Raw genomic sequence first — 27590 nt, forward strand, 5'->3', positions numbered from 1 at the left:
ACTACTACTACTACTACTACTACTACTACTACTACTACTACTACTACATTGATCCTTGTGTCAGGTCTACCTGTGGCATCAGAAGTCTTAGTTATATTTTAGGGGGTGCCATGATCCTCACAAACCTGGGATGAAATCTCTTCACTAGACATTTTACCACAATGGTTCTTAACTTGGGAATCTCAGACTTCTTTTTACATATGTATGTATGTGTGTATATACACATACATATTTAATCATAATTGGTTTCCTCTATCATCGTGTATTTTATTTTATGCATTTAAAAACTTTATTTTGAGAAGAGATCCACAGGCTTCAGCAAATTGCCAAAGGGGTCCATGACACCAAAAAATGTTAAAAAATCCTGCTGCAGCTGGTTAATATCAACTTCTCCATCTGCAGCTAGGCCACTTACCTTAAAAGAAGGTTTTACTAAAAGAAAGAAAAGCCAAAGGAACTTATGTTTTCCGCACCAAGTAGTTATAGTGACTCTGAGTCCCAAATATCTCACAGAGAGTATTTCCTGGGGCCACTTACCATTCCAGCATGTGCCTCTCCCATGCTTTGGACCTGATCTCCAGAGGTATTGCTGGACTCTCCACTCTACCCTTCTTTTAAACAATGTTTTCTCAGTCCACTTGCTCTCCCGGGGCCCAATTCAACCAATTGAAGACACCTAACAGTTCCTCTTTTCTTATATCTGGGCATTCCAGTTCTCTCCAGAGTTCTCTGCTCTAGCTAGGGATCCCCCTTTATTAAAATAACATAAGGTAGTGGAGCAATATTGGACATGGAGTCATAAGGGCTGAACCTAGCTGTGTGACCATGGACAAGTGACTACATGGTTCTCAGCCTCAGTTTCTTCATATCTAAAGTGGTGATGATAATAATGTTTTCATTGCCAACTTCATGGGACTGTTGTGTGTAAAGCATTACATGGGACCACTGGTTAGAGCTGAAAGGGACCTCATTAGTCATCTAGAATGTATCCGATAGGTGGTGACCCACCTTTTCAGGAAGACTTCCAAGGAAGGTGAAACCCACCCTGTCCAGTCTGCAGGCAGGCCATTCTAGTTTTGGACAGCGCTAATTCTTAGGAAATTTTTATTGATGTTAAACTTAGATTTGCCTTTTTTCAACTTTCACTCAATACTTATCTATATAGGTATTCCTTCTACAGACCTGTAGCTCATCCATGTCATGAATGTTTTCCATGAGATCATTTCTTGAGTTATTATGAACAAAAACTTGTGACCTAGTGGCTAATTCTGGGGATGATTCTCCCCAACTCCGCTAGGCTAGTCTCCAAATGACTGATCTGTAGCCAAAGCTTTTCTGGATTGGTAGGCCCTCTCAGTGCTTATATTCCTTTCCTAGGGTCTTTGAGAATACAGGGTCATCTTCATGCCATGATTAGAGTACACCTTTTATAGAGTAGTTTGAGGCTGGGAACTTAAAAGAAAAGCACATTTTCTCCTATTTCTGTTCTAGGTAGCATTCAAGTTCCATGATGTGGTATGTTGGTGGCTAAGCTAACAATACATTTATCCCTAGTGCTAAGGAAAGGGGCTTATCTTGTATAGGCCTGTTTGAATGAACGAATTCGCTTTGCATTTGGCAGGCTACCGGACTGCTAGTGTCATCATTGCTCTGACAGACGGAGAACTCCATGAAGATCTTTTCTTTTATGCAGAGCAAGAGGTAAGAGACTGGGCTTGCCTAGCCCTTTGCTGAATGTACTCACACACAAACACACACACACACACACACACACACACCCATATTGGTCTTACATCTCTTCGTATGTGTCAGATGCGAATTTGATTCTTCTACTATATTGTAAGTTCCATGATGTCAGGGACCATGTCTTATTCAAACTTTGCAGGTCATCCATCACCTAACACTCTCAATTGATCAACCCATTAACCAATATTTATCAAACGTCTGTCATGTGACGAACTGCACTAGACCCTGTGGCTACAAATAAAAAGAATGAAGAAATTTCTACTTGCAGTGAACTTATGTTGTAATGGGAAAGGCAATGAGTACATATAAAAATACAGAGAAAGAACATAGGGTTAATAAATACAAATATATATGCACACATATGTATACATATAAATGTACTTATGTGTATATATACATATACATAAATATATAAATGCATACATATATACATACACCCATATACATACATATGGGTGTATGTATATGTGTATGCATTTATATACAAACACACATATTTCATATACACATATACATACATATATTATATATATATACATATAAAATACAAGATAGTCTGGGAAAGATGACACAGCAAAGATGGTGGTGAGAATTAGGAAAGGCTTCATGCAGAATCTTACTCCTAAACTGAATCTTAAAGGAAGAAAAGGACTCTAAGGCAAAGGTAAGGAAGGAGTCCTTTGAATGAATTCTCATTAGGGTAGGTATTCTTCTGCTAGGTATTCAGGCTTAAGTAACTGGCTTATTATCAAATTGATAAAACATCCTTGAAGCGTGAAAAATGTAGATTAATAGCCAGATCATGGAGACCTCATTGCCTTCCTTCAAGACAACCCCTAGAATAAAGAACAAAGCTATTCCTAGAGTAGGGTTGGCCCATTTGCAGGTTGCCTACAAGAAGCCTTTCCTAGTGCCCCTTACTGATGGTGTTTTCCCTCCATCAATAATCTTCCTTTTATCCTGTATATATCTAGTTTGTACATAATTGTCTTTCATGTTCTGTCTCCCATCAGACTGTGAGTTCCTTGACAGTAGAGAAGGTCTTTTACTTCTCTTTGCATCCTCAGCCCTTAGCATAGTACCTGGCACACCATAGGTACTTAATAAATGTGTATTAAATGACTGACTATGGAGTATTTGAAGAGGATAAATCTTCAGAAAGACTTTATAAAAACACCTGACTGTACAGAACTGAATGAACCTAAAAGAGTGCGTGCCAGACAGGCTCATTTGAAGCTAGAGAACTTGACTCTAACTTCTCTACTGCAGTGTAAGTTCCTTGAGGTCAAGGACCTACTGTTATCTAAACTCTGTTCCACTTCAGGTAGCAGGATTGTTAAAGCCTGTTTTAGGTTTTTCTAAATCTTGCTGAGGAAAATTTAGTGGTAATGTCTATTCTAGCAAAGTGGTAGATGTTATTTCCAAAATTTCTGAAAACTCTGGTGTCTTTTATGTCACCCTCCCCAAAAAGTATATACCTGTGCCCCAAATCCATTATGATTTTTTAAAAATATTTTCTTTTCCAAGAAAAGTTGTCTATCAATCAGTGTTGGAGCAAATAATGTTCTATGGCAGCTTTTACTTACACAATTCTTTTCTCCCCTACAACAATCTTACAAAGAAGGCAATAGTATTAGCCCCATTTCACAGATGAGACCCAGAGAAAGAAAGTGCCTTGCTCAGAGTTATATAGTTACTATCCTAGTTGGGAATCAAACCCAGATCTTTTGATATTTAAATCTAGTTTCCTTTCCATTATACCCCATTGCCTCTTTTTTTTTAAATTTTGTGTTTTAGGCCTATAGAAACTATAGTTTGATCTGGGGAGGGAGTCAGCAAACACAGCCCAAGGGTCAAATCTGACTGGCTGTCTTATTTTTGTATGTTCAGCCTATGAGCTAAGAATAGGTTTTTTTTTTTTTAGTTTTATATTAAAATGTAAAAAAAAATTAAATTCAAATAAAATATAAAATTTTATTCAAAAATGTAAAAAACATTTTTGACTCATGGGTTGTACAGAAGTAGGCGCAGACTGGATTTGGTCCTCAGGTGGTAGTTTGCCAGCTCCCAGATCAACTATCATGCCAGTATAGCAAGTACCAGAGATCTCCAGAGGATTTACAAATGATGTGTCTTTCTTTTTGTCCAAATAGAAACATTGGTGCCATATTTGCTTTCATAGTTTTCCACACTTTCTCCTAATACAGTGAAATGGAGAGAAATCAATCCAAAATGTGAGTCCAGGCACATAGCTACCCTTCACATCCTACATTGATTTTTGAGATCTTTATCTTTAATTAGGAACATTGACTCAGCCAGACTTTTACTTACAGCAGTTGGTAGCACAGCTAATTGAAATCTAGCACATGACGTTCAACATCAGCAAGTTTGTGTTTTCTATGAGTGTTCTGATAGAGCAAGCGAAACACCTTGTAAATGAAATTGCTTACACTTATATGAGAGCAAGGAAGGGAATTTACTAAATGATTGAACTTGCCTTTAGGAATTCCTTTCCTTCCAAATTTTACATTTGGAGTTTGCCAAAGTTTTAGCCAAAGAAAAGAAGGAACAGACACTTGGTACAACTCTAGCTCAGGTTTCCTTTAAAGAACTGAAGTTCATTGTGGATGGGGGAGGTGAGGTCACTCTCAAACCAGGTGAGCAAGTGGGAGAGCAGCACAGAGATTTGGAGAGAGATGGATCAAATGCAACTGGGCAGACCCAGAGAAGGGGTACTGACCAACATGCTCATCCCAGCCACCGACAAACATCTGGCAGCTCCTTTACTTTACACTTTTTCATACCCAAGCAAACATTTGTTCTGCTTAGAGAAACCTCTGTTGACAACCTGGTTTTTATTTCAAAGCAGATAAATGTTTTTAAAAAACTTAATTCTGGAGGGAGAGAGTAATTTAGAGGGGACACATTTCAAAATTTTGTTCCAAATATGTATTGGGAGCTAAACAGATGAGAGGGGATAATATGGGAACTAATATGATATGCATTTCCTGAATATTTGGCAAATGATACGCTTAAATTTTTCAGGACAAAACTTGCCTGTGTGGTAGGGACTGAATTTAGCTTAGTTTGGATGCAGCGAAAGTCCAATATAAAATCTCAAGAAGGAAAAGACTAGAGATTAAAGAGATTGCTGCCTGTTAGAAATCTCTGCATAGGAGATGGTAGGAAAGAATTTGGTGTATGTCACACGTATAGACATTCAATTCAGGATGCCAGATGCCAATAAAAGCAGGCTTTATGGAGGAAAGAAGAAATAAAATTTAAAAACCCAAAATTTCCACTCTTGCTTAACCACACATGTAGTTTGGCTAGACTAGGAGGTTTAAGGAAGGGAGGAGCAGGAGAGGAGATTGGACAGGTAGACTGAGACTAGATTACAAAAGTATTGCCAGGCCAAGGCTACATTTAGTTCTGTGGGCAGTGTGTGTGTGTGTGTGTGTGTGTGTGTGTGTGTGTTTGTGTGTGTGTGTGTTTGTGTGTGTGTGTGGTGTCTATGGAAGGTTTTGGATCAGTCAAATGGTAGTTATCACCAGCATCATCACTGTGCTGAAGGAAAATTTTGTGTAGAGGTGAGAAAATGACAATGGGTGATGGTATAGGGGAGAGAGCATTAGATTTGGAGTCAGAAGCCATAGATTTAAATTCTTGCTACTTATTTCTGGTGTGATGTTGAGTGAGACACTTAATCAATCGGTCTTCATCTTAACGTCCTCATTTGTAAAATGAGACTGTTTCTCCCCAACTCTAAAATCTTATGATCCCACCAACACTTATGAGCTCCAAGCTTGGGGGTTGGAGAAGGGAAGAAAACAGGGAGGAAATGACTTTCTTCATTGAGTTCAACAAATATTTACTTAATATATACTATAACTCAGTATTGTGCCAGGTAAAGTTGTCTTCCTATTCCTAGTTCTGAAATTCAAGTATTATATAATTCAGAAGGCAGAGCCTTGGGTAAGTAAAATACACATATTTCAAACCAAAGGATGAGCTCTGCCTCTCCTCTGTAGCTACATTTTAATAATAATATCCATGGAGTATGACCTTGGGGGTTATATCTCCAAACATACTGTATCCTAGAGTGGGTTAAAAAAACTCAATAAGAATAATGTGGTTAGCTTTTTACTTAATTGCAGCTAGCCACTAATTATTGTTTTAAAGTTTACAAAGCACCACCATCCTATTTGACATTTGGCACAACCCTAATGAGTTGGTCCTATTTGATGACCAAACTGAGGTCCAGAGTGGCTGAATGACTTGTCCAAGGTCACTCAACTAATAAGTAGGTGATTCAAACACAGATCTTCCCAAGTCCAATGACCTTTCTACCATAATACTTTGACTTAAATAATAATAATAATAATGATTATGACTAACATTTGTATGGGCAGCTAGGAAGACTCATCTTTTTGAGTTCAAATATGACTTCAGACACTTAGTAGCTGTATGACTCTGGACTTCACCCTGTTTGCCTTGGTTTCTTTATATGTAAAATAATCTGGAAAAGGAAATGTCAAACTACTCCAGTATCTTTGCCAAGAAAACCCCAAACGGGGTCACAAAGAGTCTTACATGACTAAAACAACTGAACAACAAAAAAATTTTATATAGCGCTTACTATGTGCGAGGCACTGTGCTAAGTATTACAATAATAATGATAGCTAACATTTAAACAACATTTACTATGTGCCAGGCACTTCACAAAGATCATTATCATTCAATCCTGACAACATCCCTGTAAGGTAGGTGCTATTATTATCCCCATTTTACAGATAAGGAATCTGAGGCAAATAGGGGGTCAGTGATTTGCCCAGTGTCACATAGATAGAAAGTGTCTGAAGCTGGATTTGAACTCAGGTTTTCCTGAATCCAGGCGTGGTGCTCTAACCACTGTGGCACCTAGCTACCTCAAATCCATTAATACTCTATCCTAAAGAATTAGAAATACAGGCTCAGATTCTTAAAATCTCTCCACTGCTCAGATTTTTACAACGTAGCCAATTGTTCACAGATGCTCAGATTCCTTAAGAGTCTGGCTAATATGACGGATCATTAATAAATCTTGTTTTTGGCTAAAAAAAAAGAATTAGAACTACATAGTCAAGACATTTGACTATCCGCTTCCTCCCCCCAACCAAGTCAGTATTAGGACCAATGATTAGGTATTCAATAGATTTAAATTTTGACTCAACCAAAAATAACTTTTGAGTAATTAAGGGGGGACATGAGCTGAAGTATGATGTTCACTTCTGAGCACCACAGTTGAATTCTGGAAAGCAGAATCATGAAGGGTCTTGACTTTATATCACATGAGGATTGGTTAAAGGAACTAAGAATGTTTAGCTGGAGAAGAAAAAACTAAGAGGGAATATAATGGTTGTCTTCAAGTAGTCAAAGGACTCTTATGTGTAAGAGGAATTAGATTTATTCCTATTTAGTCCCAGAGGGCAAAACCAGAAGTTGAAAAGAGTCAGATTTAGGCTCAATGTTAGCTGTCCCCAAGTGGAATGACTCGGCCTGAAATATGGTGGGCTCTGACAACCGTTTGGTGAGGTAGGTGATAGTAGGGATTTCTTTCAGATATGAATTAGATTAGGTGAACACTGAGGTCTCTTCCAACTCTAAATGCTATGATTATGCGAGCTCTGTACTCCTAAGAGTTCAAGAGGAGACTGGATGATCATCTGACCAAGGGTCTATAGAACTGCTTCCTTTTTTGAAAGTTGGTTAGACTCTGATCCCTAAATCTCTTTCCCTTGTTAGGGTCATAGTATTGGAAGGGACCTCAGAAATCACTGAATTTAACACTCTAATTTTATAGGACAAGCAAATTGAATCAGAAAGGTTCCATGCATTGTTCCACGTCGCATTGCTCCGTGTCACATACCTTGTAAACGTGCAGTCTAGGAGTTGAACTCAAAGCCTCTGGACACTAAGTCCAGTGTTCTTATTATTATACCACAGCTTCAATTCTAAGAGGATATAAGTTCTTTATAGTCCATGTATATAAACCTCTATCTTGACTCCTCAAAGTGGACATCTCCAGTTAATACCATCGAGTGTCTTTCCAATAGTGAACCAGTGAACCCAGGTTTTGTTTTCACTTCATTTAACCAGGTAGTGCAGAGTTAGGATTTGTTTTCTTCCTCTACCTAGACCTTAAAGTGGTATGTTTTAAATAGAGAATGCTTTCCATGTGGTTATATAAAATACATCAGTGTTCCCACTCTTTTTTTTACTTTTATATATTTTACAGTGCTTGAATAAGTCATGAGTATGAAACTAAGTCAAAGTCTTTGCAATAACCAACAAAATAAGTGTATGCAATGGCACTGCTGTTCAGCTTGCTTAATAATTCCTGAATCAATAAGTTGCTGTTTATGCATCTGGGCCTATTTTGGCCCACCCTTTTTGATATTAGCTAATATATCCTTTTCTTGTATTTATAGATTTTTATCATGATATAAACTAGGAATGAGGCAGCTAGGTGGTACAGTGGGTAGAGTTTTGGACCTAGGGTCAGAAACACCTGAGTTCAAGTCTCATCTGAGTCACTTACTAGTTATGTGACTTATGACAAGTCATGTGTTTCCTCATCTGTAAAATGAAGGGGGTAAATAATTTTTATTGTCTGCCTCAGTTTTCATATCTGTAAAATGAGGATTATAACAGTACTTACCTCCCAGGGCTGTTGTAAGGATCAAATGAGATATTTGTAAAGTGCTTCACAAGCCACAAAATTCTGTATTTATATAAAGTGTAGACATGGAGAGTAATCAGTCTCTGTTTGGAGGGATCACTTATGTTGTGATTGGGGACAGCAGGTTTATGTTTGAGAAAAGCTGGTAAAGTGCCTTTCTAACAATTCATGTACCACTGTGAAGCATTTAAGTTGGTAATTATGGATCTTAGATGTCTACATTACTTTCCAGTTTCACAGAGAGGCTAGAATTTTAATATTCTACCTCCACATAACTGTTCCATTATTCATTATGTTAATGGTATGAAAGTTTTCTATTTAATGTTTGATCTAATTAATATTTTAATTGGATTGGACTTCTTATAATTGCATATATGTATATGTGTGTATATATATATATGTTTAGAAATGTTTCACATCCAGCTTTTGGAGGGGGAGCGTTCCCCCTGATTTCTTCTCAGGTCTCTGTTTTTGATTCAAGTTGAATTGTTTCTGTTGTACTTCGCATTGTTTTCACTTCTTGTATCATCTTGACCTTTAAACTTTTGCTTTCAATTACTGATTAAGAGAATCTGGAATTCCTAATATATTTTGGTTTCCTGAATTCTTTTCAGATGTTTCTTTTTGTTTGCCTTTAAGAAGTATGGCATTCAAGTTTTCTACTCTGTGTACCAATTATACATTGAAGTGTCTTACTTTGTCCTTCAACACAACTTCAAGGGCTCTGTCAAGTCACTTCTGCCATGGTGCTATTTGATTCCTATCTTTAATATAAATTCCTCTAGGGTACCACCTTTCCTGTAACATATATTGCTCCATGCAGGTGCTAAAATGTTGTTGTTTTTTCCACTTTCTGTCAAATATAGTGAGGGAATGTTTTGATTAATGATGGTTCTAGCATGAACTGACTGTTTTGAATTACTATTTTGGCATACTTTGGTTTAATTTTTGGCATAATTTGTTGTTAGTTGGATTTATGGCATAAAACTCAAAAAGATTTTTTTGGAATTGTAGTCTAAATATTCTCATGTCCTTGCAGCTCAGTGGCTCGATGGTTAGAGCTCTGGACCTGGAGTCAAGAAGATCTGAGTTCAAATTCATTCTTAGACACTTAATAGCTCTGTGTCCCATGCCTTGTCACTTAACTTGTTTACCTCAGTTTCCTCATCTGTAAGATGGGGATAATAATAATAATGATAGTAATAACTATGATGATGATGATGTCTATTTCCCAAAGTTGTTCTAAGAATAAAGTGAAATATTTGTAAAGTGCTTTACAAACTACTATACAAATGCTACCTAGCTAGGTGCCGCAGTGGATAGAGTGGATAGAGGGCTGGAAGTCAGGAAGACTCATCTTCCTGAGTTCAAATCTGGTCTCAGACACTTACTAGCTGTGTGACCTTGGGCAAGTCACTTAACCCTGTTTACCTCAGTTTCCACATCTGTAAAATGAGCTGGAGAAGGAAATGACAGACCACCCCCGTATCTCTGTGAAGAAAACCCCAAATGAACTAACGAACAGTTGGATGCAACTGAAAATGACTGAACAACAGAAGTTTTAAAAAATCAGTTGAGACATTGGTGCTGTTTTTGTCATGTGGTTCATTTTTAGGTATAATTTTGGAAGTTTTATATTCACTGAAGACTTTCAGACCTTGGACTCCTTAAATTTACCATCTTTAGATTTTGTTAGCTCCTCAGCTCCATCTTTTATTTTATCTAATCTAACCTTAGGAATGAAGTTTTTCTTGATACTGCTCTTCACTGGTCAGTAATACATCATTATGTAATTTGAAGTTGTGGATATCCTTGACAAAAAGCAGTATTAATCCCTTGATCATAACTGTCGAGATCTGTTTCCAACTTTGTTGTGATACTGTATAAAAGTATTCATGCCTTCACTGTTTCATGTACATGCTTGGTTTGTTTGCTTTCATGGTCAGTACTAACTTCCAGTAGGCAGGGTAGTGATATTTCTGATTGGTTGCTGTGTGTCTCTCTCTACGGTACCAAAATGCAAAGGAACACCACTTGTTGTACTGTATTCTATGTTAGGCCGATCATTGCTATTTCAAAGAGGGCCATATTATATTCATATCCCTATATCCATTTCTGAGAATCATAAGAATGGTTTCATTGTTTTGGTCCAGGACAATAGTGCTATAGTGGTCAATAGGTAATAGTGGATGCCTAATAAGTGCCGATCGATTGATTGGTTGGTTGATTAATTGAGATGATAATCCAACCAGTCATATAGCCTGGGCATGTGTCAAGATATTGGTTCAGGTTTCAAGATTCCTATTCATCCTTCACAGCTATTGTAGCACCTTCAGGGTTGCATACAGAGTTCCTACTGTATATCCCTTGTGCTCATTCCCTTACTTTGCCACACTACCTTCCCCATGACATGTTTGATGAACTTTAAGGATATTATTTTATTATTAGTTATATTGCTATGATCTCATATTTTTCAATTAGGTTCAGATACAAGTAATAATAATAACAAATAGCATATGTAGAGTATTTTAGGTTTTGCACAGTGCTTTACACATACAGGTATCTTTTTTTATCCTCAAAACAACTCTGAGAGGTAGGTGCTATTATTATCCCCATTTTACAGATTAGGAAACTTAGGCAGACTTTCCCGTGGTCACACAGCTAATAAGTATCTGAGACAGGATTTGAACTAGAATCTTCCTGATTCCTAGTCCAACACTCTATCCACTGCATCACTTGTTTGACAAACCATGCTAGAGAAAATCACTATTATGCTATTATCTTTTATTTAATATTCAAAGGACTATGACATAAGTGAACAAAATGACTACTTTTTGTATTTGAATAAAATTAAATGCATCCTCTGTAAGTTTATGGAAAGCATCCTTAGTACAATGCTAATAACAGGGGTGATATTCAACTCATCCTGTTCCCACATGATATTGATCTCCTTTGCTAGGTCTCTATATTTTGAAAGCTTTTCGTCCCATCTAGCATGGAAATTATGCATATACAGTATATGGTAGTATCTGTTAAAACACTCAAGTTTTTTATAGATTGGTGTTATGTCTGAGAAATTGTGGGAGGCAGTTCAGTCTGTGATAATGATCTGGTTCCAATATAGCTTATTCATTAAGTTCTCTAAGATATTTTGAAATTTGCTGATGTGTGATTCTACTTCATTTCATTCACTTCATTTCTTACTAGATACCTGCTAGATACTAAATTGTTATGGCCTATAGTAATACGTTGCATGGGTTTTCTTTCTTTCCTTTTAATCATTTCTTTGCCTATTCTATAAATTGATCAGACTCCTTAAGGATAACCTTTATTTCTGGTAGCAGTGACCTTGTCCTAAATTCCCATCATAAATTTCTCCATTCCACAAATAAATCCACATGATATGGCCATTTGTTCAATGCTCCTTTGCTGACATATTGTTGGCTAAGTTCATGTGGATACTGCCCATGGAGGATGTTTTGATTCTCCTCCTCAATCTTAGTTGTTTCATAGGCTCTAGCCAGAGGAAAACCACTCTTGGTTGCCCTCAATAATTTCAATGGCACATATCTGTTAGTTCAATGAAGTGATATCATCTGATAGTTCTAAAAATGTTTCTGTATGTTTTAAAATTTTATCATGCATTCTAAAAGTTCTAATCACTTCTCATCCTTTTTGTTTTCTTTTTTTTTTTGGTGAAGAAGGGTTAATCTTTCTATAACTATCTTAAGGTGATGGACCATTTGTGACTTAGTATTGTATTGGTTATTGTTAGAGTACTTTCCATATCTGTTCCATCCATTTTATGATTCTGAAGTTGAACAATAAGACTGAAATTGCATAGCCATTGTTATTACAAATGTATTCTTCCTATTCAGTGGTGATTTCAAGATGCCAGTAACATTCTTATCATGTTTAGCAACAGCCTTCTTCATGTGTCCTGCCCCCAGGATCCCAACATATTTGTAGGTATATCCTTCATCAATTAGTTTAATATGACTCCTGGATTCACTCCAGAAGCCTTCAGTCTTCATTATTCCTTGGTACACATTAAAAATTTTACATTCATCAGGTCCAAATGACATTTTGCTATCATTAGAAAAAGATTTCATGAGAACAAGAAGACATTTAATTTGTTTTTCAGTGCAACATAAAGCTTGATATTATCTTTGTGCATCAATAATTAGTGTGTTCAGTTTGACTCTTTAATTGAGTTCTATTTAGGGGCAATAACAAAGGGTTCCACCCATAATGTATTTAAAACCTCTCAGAAATGTGAAATTTTCTGTATATTGTTCTTCACATCATGGTGCTGGTGACATTTTCCCACATGGACATGAAATACTCTAATATTCTCATTATATGTGGTCTCTTTTATATATTTGCAATATCCAAATAAGCCATAGGTATAGAAGTGAATCAAAGGCTTCACAATAATTAAGAAAGGTAGTATGAATGTCAGGGTGATTTTGGCAATCTTGTTCGATAATCACTGAATTGATAATAAGTTGTTCTTTCCACTCCTGGGACATTTTAGCACATCTTTTTTGCTTCTCAAGCAATAACTTATTTACTTATGAATGTTTATAGGGTTTTTTTGTGATAAAAGTGATGAATGTTTTGTATAAAGTGAATAATTATATAATTGAACCCTATTTGGATGGGTCACTAGGGTTCTCATATTTTAATAATAGACATATAATGCCTTATGTTAAGGCAGGTGTTTATTAAAGTCCTATCACTAAACATATTTTTGCCTAATCATTCATTGAGATTAAGATTAAATAATAATGTTTTATCATTTCATCTCCCTCTATTCCCTACTGTGGGCAAAGACAGGAGAATTAAGGATGCACATACAGGAGGTGAGGAGAAGGTTCATTAAAGAAGTTGTAAATAATAAGGTCAAGGGCACCCTTTTGTCATTTATGTATTACTTAAAATTATTAAAGAAGGATTTTCAGGATTATTTTTTAATCTTAGGAAACTATCTTGTGATTTGGGACTGATACAGCCATTCAGAATATTTAATTCAAAAAGATCAATATCAAATAATGATTAAAATAAAATTGCTCAGTGACAGAACTGTAATAAAATATACCTATGCCAGTAGATAACTGGCCTTTTATTTCACCTCATGAGATGCATCATGGTGCAATTGAAGATCAGTGAACTTGGAGTCAAAAGCCTTAGGTCGCCCTTAGCAAGTAATGTTGTCTTCTGAACCACATTTTCTCCATCGATAAAATCAGAATATTTTGTGTATTGCCTACTTCACAGAACTGTTGTGGGAAATATGCCTGATAAACTTTAAAGAGCTAGAACAATGAGGTTGTTCTCATTATATATCTGTGTTGGCAAAAGAAAAGTTTACCCTGATGTCTGGAAAGTACTTGGCTGCTTAGTAGAAAGAAAATTTTGTCAGATTAAAACATTATATGAAAATATGGAAACTGCAGACTGTCCTGGAATATTTAAATTGTTTCATTTGTTTTTAATCCATTGAGTTCTGTGGTCTTCTTCCCTTTCTAATGTGATTCCTTTCTCTTCTCCTCCTAGGCTAACAGATCTCGAGACCTAGGTGCAACTGTCTACTGTGTTGGGGTGAAAGATTTCAATGAAACTCAGGTATGATCAGTGTTTTTCACAGACTATGACCAGTAGGCAAGGGCTATTTTAAGTGCTCCCACAGGCAGCTGCCTCCACTAAAACCCTGCTCCTATGTTTCATCACAGCACGGAGATGGCCTTAGATTCTCGAAAGCCATGTCAGTGGAGCACGAGCCCTGACAGGTCCTACCAAGCTGGAAAGTCTTTGAGTATGGGCCCAGCAACGGATTGTGTGTCTGTCATCCAAGGATCAGCCTAGCTAAGTGCTGAAGGCTCATCACCACATGGCTGGCCATTGGTGATGGATATTTCTGGTCATAGCAACTCTTTAAAGTATCCACTAAGGTGTGGAAGGGTTGAGGTCTATATCAGCCAAGGGAGCACCCACATCAGCAAAACTGTATTACTAGAATATAAGCAGTTAAATAAAATGAAAATATTGTGGAGAAAGAAAAATGGGAACAACCAATATGGAGGCTGGAATTAGACGGCATATGTTCCTTTTGATTTGGCAACTTTCAGATGCGTTAAGGAAGAATTTGTTTTGTGTGTGTGTGTGTCTTACGGATCCTAAATCATGAATACCTATGACTGTTGTATTAACTATAAATCATGCACATAGAATCATAAAAATCATAGCTGTAGTACTGCAAGGGGCCTCAGAGGCCATCCGATACAATTCTCTCATTTTACAGATGAAGAAACTGAGGCCCAAAGAGGTTAAAGTCTAGCCAAGAGAGCTATCAAAAGGCCTTCTTATCCTTAGGTTTATTTAAAATCTAACTTGTGGGGAGTAATTGGTCTGGGATGGTTGAAAGAAGGGCTAGGGTGTCCATCAGATGCAGGCCTAGTGCTCCTGGGTAGAGGGCAGGCACTGTGGCAGAGCCTTATACTTGGGCCAAAGACTTTAGCCTCCTCCTAATAACCTGCCAGCTATAATCGCATAAGGAAAGCAGAAAATTCTCGAGCCTAGCTCATATTAGAGCTGGAGGAGGTGAGAGGGATGCTCTATCAGTACATAGGAATAGTCCAATTCATTGACTAGCTCAGGGTCTACTGTGCGTGAAGTACTTGAAAAGAAACAAGGATAGTCAAGACTGGATGGGGTGGGGTGGGCCACAGTATATCACATCTTTGAAGGCCACTGGAGTTGTTGCTTTGGAATTCCCACAGGTTCTGAGAACAGATCTGAATTATTTCAGACAATTTAATGGAAAGCCTGACTCACAAGAGAAGATACGGTACATAGGGGTGGGGTGGACTAATAAGGAAGATGTGACCAAGGAAGAGGGGCACAAATATGGGCGGATAGTAATCAGAGTCTAGAGAAGTTATAAAAATCAAAAGTGTATAAATATTGGAAGTCAGAGTGGTATAGCAAAAAGTACATTAGATTTAGTCTCAAAGAACATGAAATCCTGTTGAGGCTCTGCCAACTTGTTAGGGATTCCATCTTGGGCAAGCCATTTGGCTCTCATCGTCTTCAGTAAAATGAGAGAACTAGACAAAACCTCCAATGTCCCTTCAGCTTTACTCTCCTCTTAGCCTATGATCAGAAGGTCCAGACAGATAGGATGTACAAAGACTAGGCAAAGAGCAACCAGAAAACATACAGCAATTACAGGAGCTGCTTCATGGGTCATGAAATAATCCGGGAAATAGCCAGCAATCTAGAGGGCCATAAGAGTTGGAAGAAGGCAGAGACATTTCCCCCACATTAGGCTCACCAGTGAGCAGAATATAATCCCAATTGAAATTTAGGTAGTCAGGATGACTGGATTTAGAGCCTGAGGGGACCTCTAAGAACACCTAGTCCAAGAGTGCTTAACCTTTATGGTGTCATAAACTGTGTTGGCATCTGGGGAAAGCCTATGGGTGGAGGCCTTCTCAGAAGAATGTTCATTGCCTACCTTTGTAATTGAAGGAAATGCTAACTTTCAGTTAGAGGTTTAATGAAAATAAAGATGTATTTTCCCCAAGTTCATGGACCCCAGATTAAGAACTCTAGTCCACCTCTCTGCCTCTGCTGATGAGGAACTTATTCATGTGACTTAGGTGAGAACCTGCTAATGAGCAAACTAAGTGACAAAACAGGGACGAGAGCCCAGGTCCCCTGACTCCAAATATAATACTTTTTCTATAATAACATTCAGATAGTAGTAACATACTTTTCTTTTGTGGTGGAGAGATCGCAATGAGGTAACTAAAAATTGGCCCTTCATTGAGGACTCCAGCTCCTAAAAAGATCTTGCATTGGGGAATACTTTAAGAATGGGAGCAAGAGGGAGAGAGGAAAGGGAGAGAGAGACAGAGACAGAAAGAGGAGGAGAGGGAGAAGGAGAAGGAGAAGAGATAAGAGAAAAAGAGAGAAAGAAAGTAATAGAGTTGGGGGAGAGAGAGAGAGAGAGAGAGAGAGAGACAGAGAGAGACAGAGAGAGACAGAGAGACAGAGAGAGAGAGAGAGACAGAGGGAGCTTTTTAAAGCACTTTTAGGCATTTTATGATTTTTAAGCACTTTTAAGTATTTTATTATGTGCCAAGCACCATGCTAAACACTGAGGATATGAATACAAGTAAGACAGCCCCTGCCCTTAAGAGCCTACGATCTAATAGCTAGACAAATTACATTCCATAGACAGGATACTTTGCTCAGGTTTTGAAATCCATATGAAATTTAATTCTCCTGTTTTTGTACATTCTCCCAAAGGGCTGTTTGAAACCTTGGATTTGGTACTCTAGCCTGACTTTCAGCTGATTCCATCCACCCAATGTATTTCTGTGCTAACAAAGGGAACAGTAGATTGTGATTTTAACCCCATCTCTTTACTCTACTATTTAGAAGAAGCATAAGAGCAGGGATGGAGATGCACAAAGATTAGAAATGAATTGTAAGAGGTGACCTAAAACAGAAGACTCACTAAAAAGAGGCTTTACTGTAAATGTTCAGGGTCCTGTTATATGATTGTCCATGATAGGGTCAGGAGGCTTGAATAATAGAAATTTCAGGGTCATTCGGATTAGTCTCTTTCTTTGCTTAACCCAATACTCTGCCAAACAGAAACATTTGAGCTATCCAAGTCAGTTCCTATGATGACTTAGCTCTCTCTAGGTGGAAGGAGAGGGTCCCCAATCATCTATAGCCTTAAAAACCAAAACCTACATTTATTTTAAAAATCTGCTCTGAAAGGGAATTTGAATCTGATTGAATCAAAGTTGCCAATGGGAATTTGGGTGAATGGAAGAAAAATAAGCCAACAGCCTATTCCCAACTCCATAAATACATCAAGTCAGGCCAAGTTTTTCTCTAAACAGGCCATTTTACTTCTGCTCCCAAGGAGAAAAGTATTAAAACAAGTGTCAAAATTGGAGCAGAACCCTTTCAACGTTGCCTTAGGGCCTGCCTGGTAAGCTCATTATCACTGATGGCTTTGTGGTTAGTTCCCAGAGGGCCACTGAAGGCCTCAGGTTCCTCCTCACTCTGAAAGGGGTCTGAGTCTCTTGAATCACACTGCTTCTCCCAGAAAGTTTCATCCAAACCTGACACATATGTATTTGTATATTCTTAGCTGGCTCGAATTGCTGACAGCAAGGACCATGTGTTTCCTGTAAATGATGGCTTTCAAGCTCTGCAAGGGATAATAGACTCAGTGAGTATGATGCTTCCCCTTTAGACTGGAGAACTGGGGCAGAGGGCAGGCAGGTTGGTGATTGGCCCTCTGAATATCTTGAGTTTATATCATTAGTCTAGATAAAAAAATTTTTTTATAAAAGAAAGGTACATTTCTTGATAGACTAAGAATAAAAAAGTATAAGGGTTTACTTTAGTCTTCTTTTCCTGTGGCTTCCTTGATATCTGTCTCTTCCTCTACCTCTCCCTTCCCCTACACCCTTACCTTTTCTTCTCCTGTAGCAATTTTGCCCTAATACCCCAAAAAAATAAAGAATGAGAAGAATAATGTTTCTAGCAGTTGTCCAGATGCAGGACTTGCACTGTGACTCTTGCAAAGGGATAGTTTTTATTTTTAGTTTCCATTTGGCTGATCTCAGTCTTTCTAGCAGAAAATGGTTATGGTTATTGCTGTTCAGTCATTTCAGTCATTCCCAACTCTCCATGACCCCATTTGAGGTTTTCGTGGCGAAGATACTGGAGTGGTTTATCATTTTTTTTCTCCAGTTCATTTTGCAGATGAGGAAACTGAGGCAAGCAGGATTAAGTGACTTACTCAGGATCACACAGCTAGTGACTGAGGCCAGATTTGAACTCACAAAAATGAGTCTTCTTGACTCTAGGCCCAGCACTCTATCCACTGTGCCACCTTGCTGTGGCTATCTGGTCATAATAACTACCATTTCTGTGGCTCTCCAAGGTTCACAAAGTGCCTCTCACAACAAGCTTGAAAGGAAAGTAGTGAAGTCGTCACTGGTCCCATTTTAAAGAGAAGGAAGCTGGGGCTCAGCTGTTAAGTAATATGCCCAGAGTCACACAGCTAGTTAACAAAGTTAGACTCAACCTAAGACCACATAACACCAAGTCCAGGGTTCCCCACTCCATGACTACAATGCACTCTCTCTCTCTCTCTCACACCTATGCACTGCTATATTGGAGTTCCCATCAGACAGTTAGGACTTCCAGCTAAGTTTCCATTTCATGCAGGTGGATGAAGCTTTGGTCTTGTTCATCTGAGGCATATTAGCCCTGTAATTCTGGTGCTGAGAAGGGTATCACACTCAAATGGGAGGAATTCAAGTTTAGAACTGAGTGAAGGTTCCATGTTTACAATCCTTCCCCTACATCCTTTGTTTACTGAGCAGCAAAGTTGTCTCGCTCGCATAAACTCACTTTCCTTTGGGTTTTTATTTTATTTTATTTATACTGCATGGCAAATGGGACAATGTATGGCTATAACCTCCCTTTCAATATTCTGTAAACATCGAGCCAGCACCCCTGGTTCTGTTGCAATATCAACTGGTGCCAGTTTGAAAGTTGGCAATCCAGAATCCTCCTAGCAACTGTCTAATGAAATACAGAAGAGTCCTCGCCTCTGCCTCCAGGTTCTGTGACAGAACCACAGCCAGTTTTTTTTTCTTTTTGGAGACTTCTTAGGCTCTGGGATTCTGGACTGAGTAAACATAGTTCTTCCACACGATAGCCTTTTAAGTAATTAAAGGCAACTCTCAGGTCTCCATTCCCTCCACCCCACCCCCAAAACTCCCCCCAAAGCTTCTCCAGGCCATACCAAGTTTCTTCACTGGCACATTTTCAAGTCTCCTCCTCGCCATCCTAATTACCTTTTTCCAGTTAAACTCCTTATTAGTGTCCAACCCAAAAGGTGTCTTGATAAAGCCAGACGCAACAGAACAAGCACCTACCTTGGTCCTGACCTAGACTCTTAAGAGTTTGGTATGATGTAAAGTTACTTAGACTTTTGTTTGGTGTTTGCTTTTTTTTTCAGGGTGGTGTAGTAGATAAAATGCTAGAGTTGGAGTGAAAAAGGCAAGGTTCAAATCTTGCCTCCAACATTATATGACCGCGAACAAGTTACTTAACTTCTCTCAATTTTCTCATCTATAAAGTGAGGCTAGTAATATCTCTAGGACTCACATGAGGCTCAAATTAGCGTGCAAACAGTACTTGCAGAACCTTAAAGTATTATTTGAATGTCAGTTTTTAACTATTGCTAAAGGTGACATCCATGTCATACAGTGGGTTCAAATTGTGGTCGAAGTTCACTCACTTTTTTTACAGGACTTTTTTACATGTGCTGATACCTGCAAAAGAAGGGAGAAATAAACTAATTTTCAAAAGGGGAAACTGAGGCATAGAAAAATTGGTTATCCTGAGGTCATGCAGGGGCAAAAGCAGACATTGATATCTAGGGTGTCTTCCACTAATGGGCCTCAGAAAAGCTGATGTTCCATTCTCAATTGATGATCTGGGTTGATTATGGGAAGGGAAAAAGTTTAGTTCTGGTGAGGACCCCCTCATTACAGAGCCCTTTCTGTTCTCCATCATCATCATCATCATCATTAGACGTTTATATAGCACCTATTATGTGCCAGGCTCTGCTGACCACTTCACAAATATCTCATTTGATCCTCACAACAACCCTGTGAGGTAGGCATTATTATCTCCATTTTACAGATGAGGAAACTGAGATAGGTCACTTAACCTGCCCAGGTCATAGAGCAAGCCTCATGTGCCCGCCTCCAAGGCCTTAGTAGATAATGGCAAACTTTATTAAAAGTATACCCTTTTTAAAGAGACATCAGACCTAAGTGACTGATGTCCTCTTCTATTACAACCCCAAGGGCTGTGATGAGTTCCTCTGAATACATGGCTGGGGTGATGCTTGGAGAGAACCATTTGGCGAGTCTGTATTCAACCCGTTGACTAACTCAATTGCTGTTTGACTCAGAATTCTTTCAGTGATGCAGTTAGGCATTTCTTAAGCAGTATCTAGTCCCTATTAGATGGGGATGTAGCAAAAGTGGGCCTCCTCTACCAATTGAAAGACCAAGAAGAGCTATTTTTTTTTTATAACTAGTATGGAACTTCCAGGTATAGAAACCCATAAACATTTTCACTTGGGGGATGAAACCTGATTGATCAGCAGCTTGGCTGACAAATTTTACTCTGATACCTACTGAGCTTGATTTGGTGTTAAATCTTATATCTCAACTTACTAGCAATGTGACCACAGTAAGTCATTTAAACTGAGTTTCAATTTAGATGAGGAAAATGCTTCATGAATCCAAAAGCACTTTAGAAATTTGAATTACTTGTTATTTATGTAGACCCACAGTTTCCTCTCACAGGGTAGAAACCTTCTCCCAGAGAGAAGCAGACCCCTAGAGCCACTGCCTGGTCCAAGTAGTGACCTATCCTGGATTTGTAATGTGGGCGTGTTGCTTGTATCCAATAGAGTGGAATTAGCCTGGAGTAAGCCTGGAATAAGGCAGGTAGGTGGTGGCATAGTGCACAGAGTGGTAGGCCTCGAATCAGGAAGATTCAAGTTCAAATCCAGCCTCAGGCACTTATTAGCTGTGTGACCCTGGGCGAGTCACTTTACACTGTTTGCCTCAGTTTCCTCATATGTAAAAGGAGCTACAGAAGGAAATGGCAAACCACTCCAGGATTCTTGCCAAGAAAACCCCAAATAGGTCACAGAGAGTTGGACACGATTGAAATGACTCAATAATAATCACAAAACTCAAGATTACATTGGCTTCTGTCGGATAGGTCTGGCCAGGGGCAGGGACTGAATGATGGGGCATGGGATACATGCCTAGTTTGAGTGGAGCAATCTATGACGGTATTACCTTCTGTCTTGAGGGGCCACAAGCAAGAGATAGGTCCTTCAACAATTTCTTCTGTGATCAGAGCAGATAACATAAGGTAAATGAGCAGGAGTCAAAGGCAGCAGATTTATTAAACTCTTGGAAAATCATCAGCAATGAGGAAAGATTAGGACCCAATGGACCAATAAGAAAATATGGAAGAAATTAAGAGTTTCAAGATAATGAGTATTTTAAAAGGCTTGAGTTCATGTAAAGAGATATGTTTCTAATTGACTCCTTCAGTGTGACCACAGCAGTTAGACGGCACAATAGAGAGGGTCGAGAAATCCCAAGTTCCAATTCTGCTTCAGGTTTTTACTAGCTGTGTGACATTGGGCAGGTCACTTAACATCTCTCTGCCTCATTTTCCACATTTATAAAAGAGGGATAATAATAGCACCTACCTCACAGAGTTGTTGTGATGGTCAGATGAGTCAACACATGTAAAGCACTTTATAAAAACTTAGTAAGCCACATAAATGCTATTAGTTATTATCATGCCAGAGTCATTTTGGGCTCTTGGGTTTGGCACTAACCTTGCTTCTTTTCCCAACTCCCTCGTTCTGTTGAATCACCTTCAGCTATTCCTGTCTCCCACCTGTCGCTGGCATTTCACACATTTGAAACAGCTGTTTGGCATCAGACATATTTAATCTATGAGGTTCCTGTCCTAAAGTTTTATAAGTAAATAATACTAGTGCCAGGGTATCTATGGAATCAAAAGCTTGAGTCATTTTGGCGAAGGGTTTCCTATTCACTTATAAAAAGACAGTGCCACAGCAAAAAAAAAAAAAAAAAAGAAAAAAAAGAACATTCCCTTACCTTGATAAACCGGACTTTGTTCATTCATTCCTCAATCAGTGGGTACCCACTTTTAGATTTTTGGAGGTTTGTTTTTGTTTTGTTTTGTTTCTGTTACCACAATAGATGCTGTTTCTAATATTTTGATTTATAAAGGACCTTAATTTTTGTCTTTGACTTACTTGGGATAATAATAATAATTTGCAGTAGTATATTATACTATTAGTATATTTTACTATATTAGTGTTTATACCATATGCACTGCATATATGCAGTATATACACTAATATATTATATATTAGTATATTTTACTATTATATTATGATTATATTAGTATTATTATATTAACATAAAAATTATTATTATTATTAGCATTTATGTGTCACTTTAAGGTTTGCAAGCATTTTCACAAATATTATTTAACTTTATTCTCATGGCAACACTGGGAGATATCTGCTATTATTATGCCCATTTTATAAATAAGGAAACTGAGGCTAAATAACTTGCCCAGGGTCACAAAGCTAGGTGCCTGAGGTTGGCTTTGAGCTTAGCTTTTTATGACTCCAGGGTCAGTACTTTGTCCAATATGTTACATAAGTGCTTGGAATAGATGCCCGATAGTGGGATTGCTGGGTCAAGAAGTATGAATACTTTAATGACTTTTTCATGAAATTACAAGTTATTTTTTACAACACTTGCACCAATTTACAGCTCCTTTCCCAGTATATCAACATGTCCGTGTTTCCATTGCTACTACAAGGCTGACTATTTCTGTCTTTTATCATCTTTGCCAATTTAATGTGTGGGGAAAATCTCAGAGTTATTTTAATTTTCATTCCTTTCATTAATAATGATTTGAAGCATTCTTTCTTTTGGTTGTTTATAGTTTTCATTTCTCTTGTTGAAAATTGTTCATATCCTTTGGCTACTTATCTATTGGGGGAATGACTCTTGGTCACGTATATTTGCAGCCATTTCTTATGTAATTTGAGTATTAGATTCTATAAAAACATATTTGATGCAAATATTTTCCAACTCAATAGTCACATCGTACAAATATTTTTATTTTACATAACTGATATTATCCATTTTATTTTTTATAATGACCTCTATTATTTGTTTGGTTAAGAATCATCCCTGTAACTATATATCTGAAAAGTAACTCCTATAATTTTGAAAAGTTCTGAAGCCTGAAAATTCCTATAATTTTTTAATGTTATGATCCACTATATTTAGTGCAATGATTCATTTGGAGTTTAATTTGGTATCATTTTCTTAATTAGACTTGTTTTGGTTTTTTGATTCAGAAAAATAAGCTCAATAAATTATAGATTTTAAAAATATGATCATCGAGATATCTTCAGGGCCCTTGGAGCAAGGGAAGATGCTATCCAACATGTGACCACAAGGAAATCATAAACTTTTTTGGCCCCAGTTTCCTAAAAAATGAGCAGGTTGGATTAGATTATCTCCAAACTATAAATTTGAGTCTAACATCCCAGGTCAGCCATACAACAGCTCTCAAGAGGCAGTTATAGAAGGAATTTCAGGCAGTTTAAATGACTTTTCCACATGAAGAAAGTGAATTAGTTGCAGAGAAAAGATGAGAACCCTCACTTCCTAACAATTTATGTAGCCCATAGTACATGGACTTTACCTTGTTTGGCATTAACATCTTAAATTCTTAATATACTACCCAAAGGGTGAATGCTTGTCATTATCACAAGGGCTATTATAGCATGACAAAAGGAGAAGAGAACTTCCCTTTCCTATTCAGATATTATTATTGCTGTAATATCCAAACGTGACAAAAACCTCTTCTAATCCTGTAATTTCAAATATCACATTTATGCAGGTGACTCTTAGATCTATACTTCCTTCTACAGTCTCTTCCAAGTTTCAGTACTCAATTCCAGCTGCCTAACCCACTCCTTGACTCTCTATTCCTGCCAACACCTCAAATTCAATGTCCCAAACTGGATTCATTCACTTCCACTTTGCCCCGACCAATCCTATCCCTCTTCCCAACTGTTGATACACGTTGATACACTTTCCCCCAAATCACCTAGGCTCAAAACTTAAGACTTCAATTCTTCAATTCTTCCTTCTTCCTCACATCTAAACAGTTGTTAAATCCTGTGAATTTTACTTTAATGACATCTCTTACCTCTGCCCTCCTCTGATCACTTTAAGGGCAACTGCCATAGTTTAAGCCTGTAGCTGCCTTTCCTGGACTGTTACAAAAGCTACCCAACCAGCCTCCCTGCTTCTTGTCTCTTCCTTCTGCAAAACCTTGTTCACATAAGTAACAAAGTAATCTGGGACTATGCCTTTCCTGATCAGAATGCTGCATCTGAAGTCAAAATATCTGGGCTCAAAATCTGACTCTGCTATATACTTCTTGTTTGACTTTAGGCAAATGACCTTCGCCTCTCTCGTCCTCAGTCTTTTCATCTATAAAATGAAGGATTTGGCTTAGATGAACTTTCAGGTTCCTAATAAGTCTGTGATCCTGGGAACCTTAAGCAGTTTCCTGTTTTCTGTAAGAAAAAATACAAACTAGTATTTAAGGTCTTCTGCAATCTGCAGAAGATTTACCTCTCTAACCTTATTTCATTCACATTATTCCCCTTCATGAAATATACGCTCCAGACAAATTAGACTACGAGCTGTTCTCTGATCTTATGCTAGGCTTTCTAGCCTTGGTGCATTTGCTCATGCACGCCTAGAATAGTGCCTCCTTATTCTCTTGAAATTTGATTCCCTTAAGGCTTAGCTCAAATGCAACCCCTTCAATGAGGCACTATCTCTCCTCCAGTTTTCTTATAGCAATTTGTTTGGATCTCTCCATTTCTTTTTACATTTAGAATGTAAGCTCATTGAGAGCAGCACTTAGCACAAAGTCTATCAGAAAACAGGCATTTAATAAATGCTTGTTGATTGATTCCTTTGTCACATTTTCTCTTGTACCATACTTAGGTCTACAACTCGTCCTCTTTATGAGAATATGTTTGTTGATAGCAGAGATTGTTTCATTTTTGTCTCTGTGCTCCAATCGCCTAAGCACGGTGCCCCATACATAGTTGGCACGTGAATGATGATTGGATCGCATTGAATTGGACTGGGCTTTGACATTGTTTCCACTAGTATTTGGCAGGAAGTTGAAAGAAAGAAAAATTTTTTGGGATAGTTGGAAGTCTCTTAAGCTTTGAAGTCATCTCTTTAAGCTGGTAAAAAATATAAGGAAGAAAACATTTCATTGTTTTTTGTTATTGTGGCTTCCACAGGGAATTTGAAAAGACCACAACTCATAAATTTAAAGCAAGTCTTCGAGAGAAAATATGCAGGGTGGGTTCAACAACTGCAGATGATTTCTTTGTTTGCTGGAGGTAGTGAAGCAAGAACCTGCTTGAAAAGCCAGGGTGAGGGGAAAATGTAACCAAGCTACAACTGCATAATTCTGGTTAGCTTTCCACTTAAATTCAGAATCACCAAATTACCAAATATTGACCTGTCAGGAAGTTTAGAGATTATTTAGTCCAATCTCCCTCATTTCGAAAATTTCCCAAGGATGAGAAGTCATTGGCCCTATGTCACACTGTACTTAATTGCTAAAACAAGACTTGAACCTTTGGTTTCAAAACTCATGTCTGGTGCTTTCTCCCAAAATTTAATAAAGATGCTGCTGCGATTCAGAAAAAGGCTGTTTCAGATTTCCTTATAGCTGGCCCCTAACAAGCTCCAGGGGGCTTAAAAGTGAGTGCCTTTTCTATGCCGAAGTGTGTAAGCAAAATAACCTAATTACTGTTCCCCAAATAATTCTACTTAGAGCATCTGTGCTAGAATAAACATGTGAGCATATTCTTGGCTTCTTTATTGCTGGGAAAGGTGTAATTGGAGTGTGGTGTAATTGGAAGTCCACTCAACTTAGAGGCAGGAGGCCTAGCTTTGAGTCCAGGATCTAACACTTCCTAGGTCACCTTGGGCAGACTGCCTCCTCTGGAGAATAATTTCTTAATCTGTAAAATGGGGCTAATACCAGTGCTAGCCGCCTTACATGGTGAGGGAAAATGCTATAAAAACAGGAGATTTGTTTAAATGGATAAACCAGCATCTGTGGATACAGAGTTTCTGACAGCTTAAATCTCCTCCCATGCCCATTAACCCTTCCACTTTAGTTTTTCTCCCACAGACCCAGGAAATGGCCGACTTACCTACTCCCATTACTATCTCTTATCTAGCTCCCTTCTGAATGAGAAGCAGGATGAGGTACATATCACACTTGTCGTCCAGTGCGCTGCTGGAGTCATATTCATGCTTTAAATAAGCTTATAGAGGATAAGATTATATCCCGAAATTTTTATTCAACCACAAAAAGCAGTTGTATTATCCATCCATGAATCAGTTCATAGAATGTTACTTTATAAAAGAATGATGGTAGCATAGTGAAATTGTCACAGGACCAGAACCTCCTTGAAAAAAAGATACAAAGAATGAGATGGTAATGATAATACCACCCAACCACCCTTCCAGCGTGGCATATTGTGGTTGTTGTTCAGTCATTTCAGTCATGTCCAACTTTTTGTGATCCCATTTGGGGTCTTCTTGGCAAAGATACTAGATTTCTTTCTCCAGCTCATTTTACAGATGAGGAAACTGAGGCAAACAGGGTTAAATGACTTGCCCAGGGTCACACAACTAGGAAATGTCTGAGGCCAGATTTGAACTTAGGTCTTCCTGATTCCAGGCCTGGCATTCTATCCACTGTGCCACCTAACTGCCCCCTGATATGGCATGGCATATGATAAAATAAAGAAATGTCAGCTAAGATGTTATATAGTATATAGTCTGTGAGTTCTGAGTCAATTACCATAACTGTGAAGACCTAACAGGAAATCTGCAACTTCAACCAATTGGGCTCTGATGATGCCACTGATTAGGTTAGCACACACCAGCTAGTGTGATGTGACTGCTACTAAGAATCCAAGAAATGGATAGGGCAGCATAGGATTACAGGCTGGCCCTACTTGGAGCAAGTGATGCTCCTTCATGCTTTCATACCACAAGAAGACAAGATACATCAGAACAAAATCAGAAACACCAATGTACTACCTGCTGGAAATGCTCTGGGGCAGATGGTGCTTATTACTAAGTCAGTGAGACCACCAGTGTGCATGAAATAGACTGAAGTCTTTATTCTCTGCTGGTACTGTATCATAACAAAATTGGAAGCAGATCTTCCCAGTTATAGGCAAGGATTTGGTACTGCTTTTTTTCCAATAATATCCTCAATTTCAAGTTACATAACAACATATTACAAATTAATAAAGGGAAATCACAAGAATTAACTATACTTTCCTAAGTGCAGATTCAGT

At 38.1% G+C, this 27590-nt stretch overlaps 1 protein-coding gene across 1 annotated transcript in view; it reads left to right on the forward strand.

Moving 5' to 3' along the window:
• Positions 1–27590, forward strand: part of ANTXR1 (ANTXR cell adhesion molecule 1) — a 319441-nt gene that overhangs the window by 59643 nt on the left and 232208 nt on the right. Inside the window, exons 6-8 of the mRNA XM_027865523.1 lie at positions 1622–1701; positions 14027–14095; positions 17643–17723. Coding sequence (XP_027721324.1) covers positions 1622–1701; positions 14027–14095; positions 17643–17723 — 230 coding nt within the window. The remainder of the gene's footprint in view (positions 1–1621; positions 1702–14026; positions 14096–17642; positions 17724–27590) is intronic.

This window comes from Vombatus ursinus, unplaced genomic scaffold (assembly GCF_900497805.2).
Source record: "Vombatus ursinus unplaced genomic scaffold, bare-nosed wombat genome assembly UNPS02014778.1, whole genome shotgun sequence".
Classification (NCBI taxonomy): Eukaryota; Metazoa; Chordata; class Mammalia; order Diprotodontia; family Vombatidae; genus Vombatus; species Vombatus ursinus.